This window comes from Oncorhynchus nerka, linkage group LG15 (genome assembly GCF_034236695.1).
Source record: "Oncorhynchus nerka isolate Pitt River linkage group LG15, Oner_Uvic_2.0, whole genome shotgun sequence".
NCBI lineage: Eukaryota > Metazoa > Chordata > Actinopteri > Salmoniformes > Salmonidae > Oncorhynchus > Oncorhynchus nerka.
The window spans coordinates 35,365,145-35,380,685 of NC_088410.1; the positions used below are offsets into that span (position 1 = coordinate 35,365,145).

Below are 15,541 nucleotides of genomic sequence, written 5' to 3' on the forward strand. Positions count from 1 at the left end.
ACTCACCGTCACTGTCACTATCAATACTATTCTCTCTCACTGCCACTGTCAATACTATTCTCTCACTGTCACTATCAACACTTTTATCTCTTACTGTCACTATCAATACTATTCTCTCTCACTGTCCCTATCAACACTGTTCTCTCTCACTGTCACTATCAACACTCATCTCTCACTGTCACTATCAACACTTTTATCTCTCACTGTCACTATCAACACTATTCTCAATCTCACTGTCACTATCAACACTGTTCTCTCTCACTGTCACTATCAACACTGTTCTCTCACTGTCACTATCAACACTATTCTCTCTCACTGTCACTATCAACACTATTCTCTCTCACTGTCACTATCAACACTGTTCTCTCTCACTGTCACTATCAACACTGTTCTCTCACTGTCACTATCAACACTGTTCTCTCACTGTCACTATCAACACTATTCTCTCTCACTGTCACTATCAACACTATTCTCTCTCACTGTCACTATCAACACTGTTCTCTCTCACTGTCACTATCAACACTGTTCTCTCTCTGTCACTATCAACACTGTTCTCTCACTGTCACTATCAACACTGTTCTCTCTCACTGTCACTATCAACACTATTCTCTCTCACTGTCACTATCAACACTGTTCTCTCTCACTGTCACTATCAACACTGTTCTCTCTCTGTCACTATCAACACTGTTCTCTCACTGTCACTATCAACACTGTTCTCTCACTGTCACTATCAACACTGTTCTCTCTCACTGTCACTATCAACACTGTTCTCTCTCACTGTCACTATCAACACTGTTCTCTCTCACTGTCACTGTCAACACTGTTCTCTCTCACTGTCACTATCAACACTGTTCTCTCTCACTGTCACTATCAACACTGTTCTCTCTCACTGTCACTATCAACACTGTTCTCTCTCACTGTCACTATCAACACTGTTCTCTCACTGTCACTATCAACACTGTTCTCTCTCACTGTCACTATCAACACTGTTCTCTCACTGTCACTATCAACACTGTTCTCTCACTGTCACTATCAACACTGTTCTCTCTCACTGTCACTATCAACACTGTTCTCTCTCACTGTCACTATCAACACTGTTCTCTCTCACTGTCACTATCAACACTGTTCTCTCACTGTCACTATCAACACTGTTCTCTCACTGTCACTACCAACACTGTTCTCTCACTGTCACTATCAACACTATTCTCTCTCACTGCCACTATCAACACTGTTCTCTCACTGTCACTATCAACACTATTCTCTCTCACTGTCACTATCAACACTGTTCTCTCACTGTCACTATCAACACTGTTCTCTCACTGTCACTATCAACACTGTTCTCTCTCACTGTCACTATCAACACTGTTCTCTCACTGTCACTATCAACACTGTTCTCTCTCTGTCACTATCAACACTATTCTCTCTCACTGTCACTATCAACACTGTTCTCTCTCACTGTCACTATCAACACTGTTCTCTCTCTGTCACTATCAACACTGTTCTCTCACTGTCACTATCAACACTGTTCTCTCACTGTCACTATCAACACTGTTCTCTCTCTGTCACTATCAACACTGTTCTCTCACTGTCACTATCAACACTGTTCTCTCACTGTCACTATCAACACTGTTCTCTCTCTGTCACTATCAACACTGTTCTCTCACTGTCACTATCAACACTGTTCTCTCTCTGTCACTATCAACACTATTCTCTCTCACTGTCACTATCAACACTGTTCTCTCTCTCTGTCACTATCAACACTGTTCTCTCACTGTCACTATCAACACTGTTCTCTCACTGTCACTATCAACACTGTTCTCTCTCTGTCACTATCAACACTGTTCTCTCACTGTCACTATCAACACTGTTCTCTCACTGTCACTATCAACACTGTTCTCTCTCACTGTCACAATCAATACTATTTTCTCTCACTGTCACTATCAACACTATTCTCTCTCACTGCCACTATCAACACTATCACTGCCACTATCAACACTATCTCTTTTACTTTTGTATACTTTACCATTCCATTTCATTCTGTCTCTTGTGTACCAAATTCATTCCATTTCAATCTGTTTCCGTTCTCTGTAGCCATATCCCTGTTGATTTACCACTGTTATTCTCTCAGGTCTCCTATGAGCAGTCTGCCCTTACTGTTTGACCAGAGGGAGGGCGTGGGCCCTGGGGTCAGAGGTCGCCCTGAAAACGTCCCTCCATCCAGCTCCCACATAGAGCTCCTCCTGGAGAAGCATGGCAACGGAGAGATGGGAGCCAACAGTAAGTGCAGTGGGTTGTGAAATTATTCACCCCCTTGGCATTTTTCCTATTTTGTTGCCTTACAACCTGGAATTAAAATAGATTTTTGGGGGTTTGTATCATTTGATTTACACAGCATGCCTACCACTTTGAACATGCAAAATATTTTTAATGTGAAACGAAGAAATAAGACAAAAAAACAGAAAACTTGAGCGTGCATAACTATTCACCACCCCAAAATCAATACTTTGTAGAGCCAGCTTTTACAGCTGCAAGTCTCTTGGGGTATGTCTCTATAAGCTTGGCTCATCTAGCCAACAACTGGGATTGTTGCCCATTCTTCAAGGCAAAATTGCTCCAGCTCCTTTAAGTTGGATGGGTTCCGCTGGTGTACAGCAATCTTTAACCTCTTGATTCTAGCCATCCCGGATCCGGGAACGTGAATACAGCCTCAAGCTCATTACCATAACGCAACGTTAACTATTCATGAAAATCGCAAATGAAATGAAATAAATATATTTGATCTCAAGCTTAGCCTTTTGTTAACAACACTGTCATCTCAGATTTTCAAAATATGCTTTTGAACCATAGCTAAACAAGCATTTGTGTAACAGTATTGATAGCCTAGCATAGGATTATGCCTGGCATTCAGCATGCAACATTTTCACAAAAACCAGAAAAGCATTCAAATAAAATAATTTACCTTTGAAGAACTTCAGATGTTTTCAATGAGGAGACTCTCAGTTAGATAGAAAATGTTCAGTTTTTCCCAAAATATTATTTGTGTAGACAAATCGCTCCGTTTTCTTCATCACGTTTGGGTAAGAAAAAAAACGAAAATTAAGTCATTAAAACGCGAATTTTTTCAAAATTAACTCCATAATATCGACAGAAACATGGCAAACGTTGTTTAGAATCAATCCTCAAGGTGTTTTTCACATATCTATCGATGATAAATCCTTCGTGGCAGTTGACTTTCTCCTCTGAAGAAATGGAACGCGCATGGACCAAGAGATTACGCAATAATTTCGACGCAGAACACCGGGCGGACACCTGGTAAATGTAGTCTCTTATGGTAAATCTTCCAATGATATGCATACAAATACGTCACAATGCTGCAGACACCTTGGGGAAACGACAGAAAGGGCAGGCTCATTCCTGGCGCATTCACAGCCATATAAGGAGACATTGGAACACAGCGCCTTCAGAATCTGGGGCATTTCCTGTATGAAACTTCATCTTGGTTTCGCCTGTAGCATTAGTTCTGGTGCACTCACAGATAATATCTTTGCAGTTTTGGAAACGTCAGAGTTTTTTCTTTCCAAAGCTGTCAATTACATGCATAGTCGAGCATCTGTTCGTGACAAAATATCTTGTTTAAAACGGGAACGTTTTTTATCCAAAAATTAAAAGAGCGCCCCCTATCTCGAAGAAGTTAAGTCATACCAAAGATTCTCAATTGGCTCGAGGTCTGGGCTTTGACTTGGCCATTCCATGACATTTAAATGTTTCCCCTTAAACCACTCAAGTGTTGCTTTAGCAGTATGCTTAGGGTCATTGTCCTGCTGGAAGGTGAACCTCCATCCCAGTCTCAAATCTCTGGAAGACTGAAACAGGTTTCCCTCAAGAATTTCCCTGTATTTAGAGCCATCCATCATTCCTTCAATTCTGACCAGTTTCCCAGTCCCTGCTGATGAAAAACATCCCCACAGCATGATGCTGCCACCACCATGCTTCACTGTTCCCGTTCTTGGGATGATGAGAGGTGTTTTGTTTGTGCTAGACATAGCTTTTTCCTTGATTGCCAAAAAGCTAAATTTTAGTCTCATCTGACCAGAGTACCTTCTTCCGTATGTTTGGGGAGTCTCCCACATGCCTTTTGGTAAACAGCAAAAAAAAAAATCTTTAAGCAATGGCTTTTTTTCTGGACACTCTTCCGTAAAGCCCAGCTTTGTGGAGTGTATGGCTCAAAGTGGTCATATGAACAGATACTCCCATCTCCGCTGTGGCGTTTTGCAGCTCCTTCAGGGTTGTCTTTTTGTTGCTTCTCTGATTAATCCCCTCCTTGCCTGGTCCGTGAGATTTGGTGGGCGGCCCTCTCTTGGCAGGTTTGTTGAGGTGCCATATTCTTTCCATTTTTTAATAATGGATTTAATGGTGCTCCGTGGGATGTTCAAAATGTTTGATATTTTTTTATAACCCAACCCTGATCTGTACATCTCCACAACTTTGTCCCTGACCTGTTTGGAGAGCTCGTTGGTCTTCATGGTGCCGCTTGCTAGGTGTTGCCCCTTGCTTAGTGGTGTTGCAGACTCTGGGGCCTTTCAGAACAGGTGTATATATACTGAGATCATGTGACAAATCATGTGATACTTAGATTGCACACATTTTGACTTTATTGAACTAATTATGTGACTTCTGAAGGTAATTGGTTGCACCAGATCTTATTTAGGGGCTTCATAGCACAGGGGGTGAATACTTATGCACGCACAACTTTTCCGTTTGTTCTTTTTAAAATTTCACTTCACCTACTTGGACTATATTGTGAATGTCCATTACATGAAATTCAAATAAAAATCCAGTTAAATGACAGGTTGTAATGCAACAGAATAGGAAAAAACGCCAAGGAGGATGAATACTTTTGCAAAGCACTGTACACTGGGATGCTTTGTGGCAGTCTATAATATATCATCATTCTTTGAGAAATTTCAGTCTGTCTTTTTTGGGCGATGTGTTTGCCTTTTTGACAGCGTCTGTCATACACACCCGATGTCAAATGTATTTTTGGACTCTTTGAAGAGGAAGTGGATTCTTATCAACCCGAGTCAGTCTGATACACTTGCTTTCAGATCCTTTAAAATGTGCTGTGCTGTTCAGCGATGATCATTAGTGTATCCCTTAGGACCTGTCTTTGCACAAACAGTACTGTGACACAACACTCAGTATGGAAGGTGTACTAAAAAACGGAAGTGACTCGAATACAGTGCCATACTCTCACTCTCTTATTTTCTCACTTTCTTTCCTACCCCTTTTCCCTGTTTCTTCCCCCCTCTCCCGCCTCCCTCCCCCCTTTCCGTCTCTCTCTCTCTCCTCCAGTTGTAGAGATGCTCCAGTCCCTCCACTCGCTGCAGCAGGAGAACCAGCGTCTCCAGGACCAGATTCTCAGCCTGACGGCCAAGAAGGAGCGGCTGCAGCTGCTCAACGTGGAGCTGGCCTGTCCCTTCCCCCCGCAGGTCCATCACTCCCACCACTCCGCCCAGGGCCTAGTGCCCACCACCACCCACATCAGCTTCCTCTCCTCCGCATACGGTCAGATTCAGAAAGCCCTCCTCATCCTCCACTCCTCATTCACCTCCTCTCAGAAGCTTTCCATCCTCCTTACCTCATTCGTTCTTAGAGTTAGTTTGCTAGTCTGAAAAGAGTGCCACCATCCCCAAACACAAACCTTGTTTTTGTCATTATAATCTGGACAGTTGTGTGTTGTGTTTTTGTAGTTGGTTCCCTGTCCCTGTTTCTATATCCCTGTGTGTGTACTTCTCTTCTCCCTATAGACCCCCTCAGCACCAATAAGAGTCCCCTGTCTAAAAGCTTCTTCCTGAATGATACCTCCTTCATCACCTCATCCGAGGTGAGAACCCCTTTGTGCCCACCACGCCTTACTTAGAACCGGCCAATACCTGAACCCAAAGTGTAGTTAGTTACACAACACTCTTACCCTTTATCCCAAACTGTAGCATTAAAGATGACATCTGAGTTTCATTTCCAATCAAAGGTGCTGCCTCTACTTGTTTGTACATTGAGTAGCAACGGTCATCTAAATTGTTAAAAAGGTTTTTAAAACTATTCTAATAAATGCAACAGAAGGACAATGGATGAAGATACTTTTAGAATGTTTATAATCCATCAGATATTGACTGAGTTATAGCACGTAAAACATCTTACTGGCACGGAAAAATAATGAGTTTAGGGATTTAGGTGGGAATTCAGGTATTCAATTTATTGTGAAATTGTATTTTTGTTATTAGAATGCACTCACATATAAATGTTCTTATTGTATTAGGTATTTTGGGGGGTATTTTGTGTTAAAATAAAGACAATTCTATGTGCATCGTTTGCATAAATACACCAGGTTTATTTGCATATACGAGTAAATTAACATAAAGGGGTGGCACAGGGCAGCATCCCCCAAACACTACCTCTGTCTACCCTATCTGCACTCACCTGCGCTGACTAGACTGCCCCATTAATTACTGTTGTTCTCACGTTCACTTGCATAATTCAACAAGTGTGTCAATAGCAGGATACCCTCAGATTAAAATCAACATGCTTGGCTCTAGATTACACCTACAGTATCTAAACATACTTTGCATTTTTTTTGCGAGATCAATCATAATATCACTTTAATCCAAGTGTTCATTCTTGAAAGTTGCTTTTGTTGGGTTCTGAGAATATGAAAATATACTTATTCGTGTCACTGATGGAGTGCTGAGGTTTAGAGGGTCTACACCAGAAGTTAAGGGTTATAGGAGGAAGGTATATAGTGTGTGCAACTAAGCTTGGAATGTGTTGAGTGCAGGGAAGTGATTACATGTGGCAGGCATTGATAAGGGGAGAGAGCCATGGATTGGTGATAGAGGGGGGTTGAGGTCAGGTCACCTTAAGGGAGAAATAAAAGTTTATGGCCTGGAATCACTAGTGTCCTGCCTAGCAGTAAAGAACGATGTTTGTACAGATGGGTAGGAGGAGACTCAGCCTATGAGGAACGGTTAAATATCAGTGCTTGTGTGAAAATGTGTTTGTCTAATGCAGCTGTATTGATCCTCTGGGAAGAATTCAACTTAAGCTTTCACAGTGTCCGTTGAGTGTTTTACTCTGAGAATTAGAACCTAACGCATCTCATTTGTAAACATTTCAACTGTATGAAAGGATTACTTTTTAAAATTCCACAAAAAATTAACGCCCATTGAAATCAAGTTATCTTTCTTGTGATTTAAGTGTCAAGATGGTGCGTTATATCCCTTAAGAAGTTTTAGCGTTTTTTATAGAATCCGTGTAAAGACAATTTATTCCATTGAGCCCATTTTAGCCATTACCAGAGTGTGTTTGACAGGTCATTACAAACGTTTCCACGGTCGTAACGTTAAGCAAGAGTATGAAAGAGTCGCAGGAATCAAATGAAAGCAATTCATCCAGCGAGATTTAAGTGACAAGTGGATTTTCATCCCTCAAACACAGGAAATAGATGACTGAAAAAGACAGATCTTCAGGTGGGCGTGAGATGCGTGTTATTACATTGAGGGAATGTTAATATATGAAATATGGGGAAATTAAACTTACAGATTGCACCTGTAAATGAACCATAACTGTCCCATTAGTTTTACCCTGTGTTTTTGTCTTCCGACTCTAGGAGCTCCACTCTGGTAGTCCCTCCCGCAGTAGCTCCTCCCTCTCCTTCCAGAGCACTCCGCCCCCTCAGCAGAGCCCCGCCTCCTTCGGCCAGCCCTTGCTGAACGGGCTGGGTGGGCGGGTTTTGACTGACAGCCTGGGGGGCCTCAGTCAGGCCAGCAGTTCCATGGTGGGCGGGCTCATGGCCTCCCAAGCAGGAAGTCCCCAGCTGAACATGAACGGCATGCTGGGCAGCCTGAACGGGGTGATCCAGTCACCTGTCCAGAACGGCCCCCAGCCCACCCTACCGGCCCTGCGGCCCCAGCCTCCTCCTTTGGGCCTACAAGCAATGGCACAGGGCCTGCAGCTCCCCAAGAGCATGAGTCCGTGAGTACCTCCTCCATGTCTGATCACCAGAAAAGTATAATGATTGGTGATAGTGTTGGTTGATTGTTTTGTGAGGATGTTGTTGGTTGATTGCTGTTGATCAGTTGTTGTTGTGACAGTGATACATTTTTATATAGTCTGATAGTGACAGACAGTTGATTTCTTGTTGTTACTGGCTGTGCTGACTGATTCTGGTCTAGACTGTTACTGTCATTTATTTTTGTTGTGACTAATGGGTTGGTTGGGTAAGTGTTGTTTGGACTGGAAGTGTCCCATGATGAGTAATATTTAACATGGTTGTATTTCAGGTCTTCTCTCCTGTCTGAGCAGCAGAAGCAGCTCCTTCTCCAGCAGAACTTTACTCCAGTAATGACTCTACCATGCCCTACAAACACACTCAGACATGCAAACACTTGCAGCACACACTCGTGATCTTTGGTAACGCAATACAACACAACCGTGATAATAAGATGGTTATCATATGAAGTTAAGATAAAACTGAAACAGTATTAATGGATGAATTGCCAGGACCGAAATAAGAGATACATTATTAAAATATAGCTGCGAGCAGCAATGAACGGGGTTCACAAAGCAAGCACTCAATCATGTAGGAACTATCTTCCTTTATGGGCAATCATGATTCTAAATACTACATCTGGAGTGAATCTGACGTGTGGTTCACGAGGAAAATATGATTTTGAGCATTAGTGTTACATACGCAAAGAATGAGTTGTTATTAATATTTTTCTTGTTTTTTTAGATATCATTACCAAAGTCAGTGTGGTTCATTTCAGGGATGTCTATGATAGTGATGACAAGTTTCAAGTTGATAGGCCGCTGTGGAGTGGATTTACAGTGTTTTAAATGGACATGTGAAATCAGATTTAAGAGATTTAAGCTAGAGGCTTGTTGGGGGGGCGCTACAGGCTGAGGTGGCAGAGGTGATTGGTAGGGGGCGGCTGCAGCTACAGCCCTGGAATGGCGGCCCACTGCTGGTGGTTCAGGTGTTGACTGAGCTTGATCAGGTGTAGCTAATGCCAACAGCGGGAGCTGCGTTGGTGTACTGTTTTGGACTGAAATTTGTGCTAGAGGGTGCTATCTGAAACCACAGCTTCTCCAAGATTACTCCATGATTTTCAACAGTTGCCTATAAAGCTTGCATCATAGCTTTTTGTGGATGGGATTGTCATGACCTATGATGGATGAGGTCATGGGTTGTCTTTGGTGTCCGGTTATGGGGTTTGGACCTGGATTAGGGTTGAACTTTGAAGTCTCCCATTTGTTCCTCCTCAGATTCTTTGTACTCCTGTGCAGGGGTGAAAGTAGAATTAATTTATTCCCGGTACGGGACGTCCTGTAGTGCACCAAAACAAATGTAGTAACATATAGAATCCCTATTAATTCAATAGGATCACTGTGGGCCTAGTCGTAAAGAATTGTCATTTAACTTTTCATATTCATGACCTTTTACTTGGTATTTTATTAGGATCACCATTAGCTGTTGCTAAAGCAGCAGCTACCCTTTCTGGGATCCACACAAAACATGAAATACATTACATTATACACAAGAACAGCTCAAGGACAGAACTACATCAATTGAAAAATGGCACACACAGCATAACATATCAATACATATACACAAGTGAAAGCCATCCTCTCTTGGGGAATGCTGCTTTTTAGTTAGCTTTGCAACAGAATCAAAATACATTTTGGATGGTTCTTATTTTCCTCAAATAAGTTGGAAAAATAGGATGATCGAGCAGCAGTGAGGGCTCTTCGATACTGCACGGTACTGTCTTTCCAAGCTACTCGGAAGACTTCCAGTTTGGTGTGGCGCCATTTCCGTTCCAATTTTCTGAAAGCTTGCTTTAGAGCTCGGGTATTTTCTGTATACCATGAAGCTAGCTTGTTATGACAAATGTTTTTAGGGGTGCGACTGCATCTAGGGTATTGCACAAATTTAAATTGAGTTCCTCAGTTAGGTGGTTAACTGATTTGTGTCCTCTGGGTAGGCAGAGGGAGTCTGGAAGGGCATCAAGGAAGCTTTGAGTTGTCTGAGAATGTATAGCACGACTTCTGAGGATCCTTGGTTGGGGTCTGAGCAGATTATTTGTTGCGATTGCAAACGTAATAAAATGGTGGTCCGATAGTCCAGGATTATGAGGAAAAACATTAAGATCCACAACATTTATTCCATGGGACAAAACTAGGTCCAGAGTATGACTGTGGCAGTGAGTATGTCCGGGGACATGTTGTACAAAACCCACTGAGTCGACGTTGGCTCCGAAAGCCTTTTGGAGTGGGTCTGTGGACTTTTCCATGTGAATATTAAAGTCACCAAAAATTGGAATATTATCTGCTATGACTACTGGGGCAGATAGGAATTCAGGGAACTCCGTGAGGAATGCTGTATATGGCCCATGAGGCCTGTAAATAGTAGCTATAAAAAGTGATTGAGGAGGCTGCATAGATTTCATGACTAGAAGCTCCAAAGACGAAAACGTAGGTTTTCTTTTTGTAAATTGAAATTTGCTGTCGCAAATGTTAGCAACACCTCCGCCTTTGCGGGATGTGCGGGGGATATGGTCACTAGTGTAACCAGGAGGTGAGGCCTCATTTAACACAGTAAATTCATCAGGATTAAGCCATGTTTCAGGTAGGCCAATAACATCAAGATTACGATCAGTAATTAGCTCATTGACTATAACTGCCTTGGAAGTGAGGGATCAAACATTAAGTAGCCCTATTTTGAGATGTGAGGTATCCCAATCTTTCAATAATGGCAGGAATGGAGGAGGTCTTTATTCTAGTGAGAATGCTTAGGCGAACACCGCCATGTTTAGTTTTGCCCAACCTAGGTCGAGGCACAGACACGGTCTCAATGGGGATAGCGGAGCTGACTACACTGACTGTGCTAGTGGCAGACTCCACTAAGCTGGCTAACAGCCTGCTGCCTGGCCTGCACCCTATTTCATTGTAGAGCTAGAGGAGTTAGAGCCCTGTCTATGTTGGTAGATAAGATGAGAGCACGTCTCCAGCTAGGATGGAGTCCGTCACTCTTCAACAGGCCAGGCTTGGTCCCAGAAAGATGGCTACCGCAAAATCTGTCGTGTTAGGTGACGTTGCAGTATTTTGAGGGTGCATGCTATCAGATAATAGCTTCTCATGCTTTCGCCGAAAAGCATTTTACAAATCTGACTTGGTGGATAGATTCACAACGAGTGTAGCTTTAATTCACTACCTTGAATGTGTCTTTTAATGAAAGTTTGAGTTTTATCAAAAACTATAGGTGGCGCTCTGAATTTCCGCTGATTGGTGTTCCTGCATGGGAACTATATTCTGCGTCATCCTTAAGAAGTTAATGGGGAGAACCGGTTGAAAGTTTGCCGGCTGAATGAGCGACACTGGTTGAGCATTCCTACAGCATTTCCCTCCAGAAGCCATGAGAAAGTTGTCCGGCTGCAGGGACCGTGCGAGGGGATTTATACTACTCTCTGTACTTACTGGTGACACCGTTTCATCCTTTCCTACACTGAAATTACCCTTGCCTAACAATTGCGTCTGAAGCTGGGCTTGCAGCACAGCTATCCTCGCCGTAAGGCGATCATTCTCCTGTATATTATGAGTACAGCGACTGCAATTAGAAGGCATCATGTTAATGTTACTACTTAGCGTCGGCTGGTAGTGGTCCTGATAATGTCCAGATAAAGCGTCCGGAGTGAAAAAGTTTAATGAAAAAAAGTTGAGTGGGGGAAAACTAAAAATATAAACGGTAATTAAAAAGTAAAAACCATAAAGTTGTCAGGTAGCAAAGTAAGGTTAGCAACAAAATGCACAGCAGCACGTAAACAAGTCTGCAAGTTGTGACCGGAAATAGGGATCGCATGGGGAAAGGTTGCAGGATTATGTTGTGGTTTACTAGGGAAATACAAGAGGGAGATACAAACACATGTTAACATAAGCATGACTGACAAGCTCAGAAGGGATAAATAAATGACATGCATCTCACATGCCAGACTGACAGGAATTTGTATTAAGTCATTTGGCAGCAGTATACAACTTTAACATCAACTAAAAAGGATCTTAATATTAACATTTATACATCTTCAATAATATAAAGTACTCACTTGTCAGTCATGCACAACATGGACAGGAAACCATGAGATTGCCACCCCATGCATTCACCAACAGGGATAAGGAAGATTGGAGGGAGAAACTGCTGCTTAAATAGTCAAGGATGCTAATGAGCAGAATGGAGCAGGTGAGGTGATTGGCAAGGGTGGGGCGTGGCCAGAGTAGAGGGGAAACCTGGCTTCTGCCATGAGCCTTTGTAACAAATATAGTGTGACCATCTTTGAATGCATCGATGATATTTTCTCAAACTCTTTCTCAAACCAAATTTGGACTGAATCTGATTTTTAGTCCATTAGAATAAAATGTTTTTATGACTATTTTAAGCATTAGCGTCAAAAAGTGAATTGTTAATAGTTTCCATATTGTTTTAAGATATCAATGCCAAACTTATGGTTCTTCGTGGTAATGTCTTTGATGACCTAAAAAGTTTAAAGTTGATAGGCCATTGTGAAGTGGATTTACAAAGGATTTCAATTTCAAAAACTCAGCCATCTCTCAACCAATCCCTTAGCTTTTCTCAAACTAAGTTAAGAAATGGGTCTACATAACGAATTGTATTTGGATTTATGGTTCATGACAATATGTTTTTCCAAGGTTTTCCAAAATTTCCAAGATGGAGGAAAATCTGTCCTCACGGACGTTATGGGTCCTGGGGGCAAATTTGTTCAGCATGAAGAAAGACACCTACGTTGTCTTCAGAAAGTATTCAATCCCCTTGACTTATTCCACATTTTGTTATGTTACAGCCAAAATTCTAAATGTATTAAATATTTGTTTTTTTCACCCATCTACACACAATACCCCATAATGACAAATTGAAAACATGTTTTTAGAAATGTTTGCAAATGTATTGATAATGAAATACAGAAATATCTCATTTACATAAGTATTTACACCCCTGAGTCAATACATGTTAGAATCACCTTTGGCAGCGATTACAGCTGTGAGTCTTTCTTGGTAAGTCTCTTAAGAGCTTTGCACACCTGGATTGTACAATAGTTGCACATTATTACTTTAAAGGAAATTTAAGTCGAAACTGTAACTAGGCAACTCAGGAACATTCAATGTCATCTTGGTAACCAACTCCAGTATATACAGTTGAAGTCGGAAGTTTACATACACTTAGGTTGGATTCATAAAAACTTGTTTTTCAACCACTCCACACATTTCTTGTTAACAAACTATAGTTTTGGCAAGTCAGTTAGGACATCTACATTGTGCATGACACAATACATTTTCCAACAATTGTTTACAGACAAAAGTATCTATATCCACAGTAAAACGAGTCCTATATCGACATAACCTGAAAGGCCGCTCAGCAAGGAAGAAGCCACTGCTCCAAAACCGCCATAAAAAGCCAGACTACCGTTTGCAACTGCACATGGGGACAAAGATCATACTTTTTGAAGAAATGTCCTCTGGTCTGATGTAACAAAAATAGAATAGTTTGGCCATAATGACCGTTTGGAGGAAAAAGGGGGAGGCTTGCAATCCGAAGAACACCATCCCAACCGTGAAGCACGGGGGTGCTTTGCTGTAGGAGGGACTGGTGCACTTCACAAATTAGATGGCATCATGAGGGAGGAAAATGATGTGGATATTGAAGCAACATCTCCAGACATCAGTCAGGAAGTTAAAGCTTGGTCGCAAACGGGTCATCCAAATGGACAATGACCCCAAGCATACTTCCAAAGTTGTGGCAAAATGGCTAGGATTTCACTACGATTAAATGTCAAGAATTGTGGAAAAACTGAGTTTAAATGTATTTGGCTAAGGTGTACGTAAACTTCTGACTTCAACTGTATTTGGCCTTGCGTTTTAGGTTATTGTCCAGTTGAAAGGTCAATTTGTCTCACAGTTTCTGTTGGAAAGCAGACTGGTACTCAGTGATGTGTTGTGTTGGATTTTCCAAAACATAACACTTGGTATTCAAGACATGAAGTACATTTCTTTGCAGTTTTACTTTAGTGTCTTAGTGCAAACAGGATGCATGTTTTGGAATATGTTTACTCTTTACAGTCTTTCTTCTTTTCCCTGAGCGGTTTCCTTACTCTCCTGCAACTGAGTTAGGAAGGACACCTGTATATTTGTAGTGACTGGGTGTATTGATACACCATCCAAAGTGTAATTAATAACTTCACCATACTCACAGGGATATTCAATGTCTGCTTTTTAAAAATGTTACTCATCATATATGCTCTTCTTTGCCAAGCATTGGATAACCTCCCTAGTGTTTGAAATTCACTGCTCAACTGAGGGACCTTACAAATAATTGTATGTGTGGGGTACAGAGATGAGGTAGTCATTCAAAAACATCTTAAACACTATTATTAGTCCATGCAATGTATTATGTGACTTGTTGAGCAACTTTTTACTACTGAACTTATTTAGGCTTGCCATAACAAAGGGGTTAAATACTTAACTCAAGACATTTCTGCTTTTCATTTTTAATTAATTTGTAAACATTTCTAAAAACATAATTCCACATTGACGTTGTGGGGTATTGTGTGTAAGCCTGTGACACAAAATCTCAATTTAATCCATTTTAAATTTGGGCTGTAACACTTGAATACTTTCTGAAGGGACTGTACATACAAAGTTTCAAGACTCGAGGTCAAATGGGGCGGTGGATATGACGGTTTAAGTAAGACTGCTTATAACAGTGCCACCTATAGGCCAATCGGTTTATAGGACCATTTTTGCCCAAGTTGCTCATGGCCTCTAGTGCCAAATGATTTAAAAAAGTTAACAATCTGCTTGGCTGTTAACCCCTAATTATTCAATGAGTGTGACCATTGCCAAGTTTATTTCGATCCCAAAAAATAAATGGAGAAGAAAAACAGCATACAGTATATGCTGCAGTCTTTTTTTGGGCCCAGCACCGTTGGATTCATTTTGGATGTGCATATCACTACACATTTTCAAGTCCCTTATGTCTTGTGCTGTGTGTGTCTCAGGAGCAGCAGGTGGTGGTCTTTCAGATGCTGCAGCAGCAGCGGCAGAGGGAGCTACAGCGCCTCACACTAACCGGGGCCCTCACCTCCACCCCCACTTCCCAGTCCCCCAACCTGGGGGCCTCGCCACTGCAGGGTGGCCAGGGAAACCCACTCTTCGGCCTGCAGGATAATGCACTTCACAAGCCCGGGGTGAGTGTCGATATGCAGTTGTTCGAGACTCCTTATTTGAATAGACCATTGTATAGGTCAATTCTTGATCAACTGAAGCTATAAAAAATAAACTGCTTTGTAGGAGGTTGACTTGCTTTGTAACGCTGTTAAACCGGACGATATACTGTAGCTGTATACCTCATCAATGTTGATAAATGTATGTGTGGGCCGAACATCTAAACTCACAGGTCAGTTTTACATGTGTTTGATTT

General features: G+C 41.7%; 1 protein-coding gene across 2 annotated transcripts in view; it reads left to right on the forward strand.

Moving 5' to 3' along the window:
- LOC115142535 (protein AF-17-like) overlaps positions 1-15,541 on the forward strand; it is a 32,211-nt gene that overhangs the window by 13,560 nt on the left and 3,110 nt on the right. The window contains exons 14-19 of one of the 2 annotated variants that reach the window (XM_065001542.1): positions 2,129-2,277; positions 5,353-5,565; positions 5,808-5,884; positions 7,664-8,028; positions 8,337-8,394; positions 15,120-15,538. In XM_065001542.1, coding sequence (XP_064857614.1) covers positions 2,129-2,277; positions 5,353-5,565; positions 5,808-5,884; positions 7,664-8,028; positions 8,337-8,394; positions 15,120-15,392 — 1,135 coding nt within the window. In that variant the 3' untranslated portion in view covers positions 15,393-15,538. Of the gene's footprint in view, positions 1-2,128; positions 2,278-5,352; positions 5,566-5,807; positions 5,885-7,663; positions 8,029-8,336; positions 8,395-15,119; positions 15,539-15,541 lie in introns of those variants that run through there. The other variant, XM_029682074.2, reaches the window with a different exon arrangement.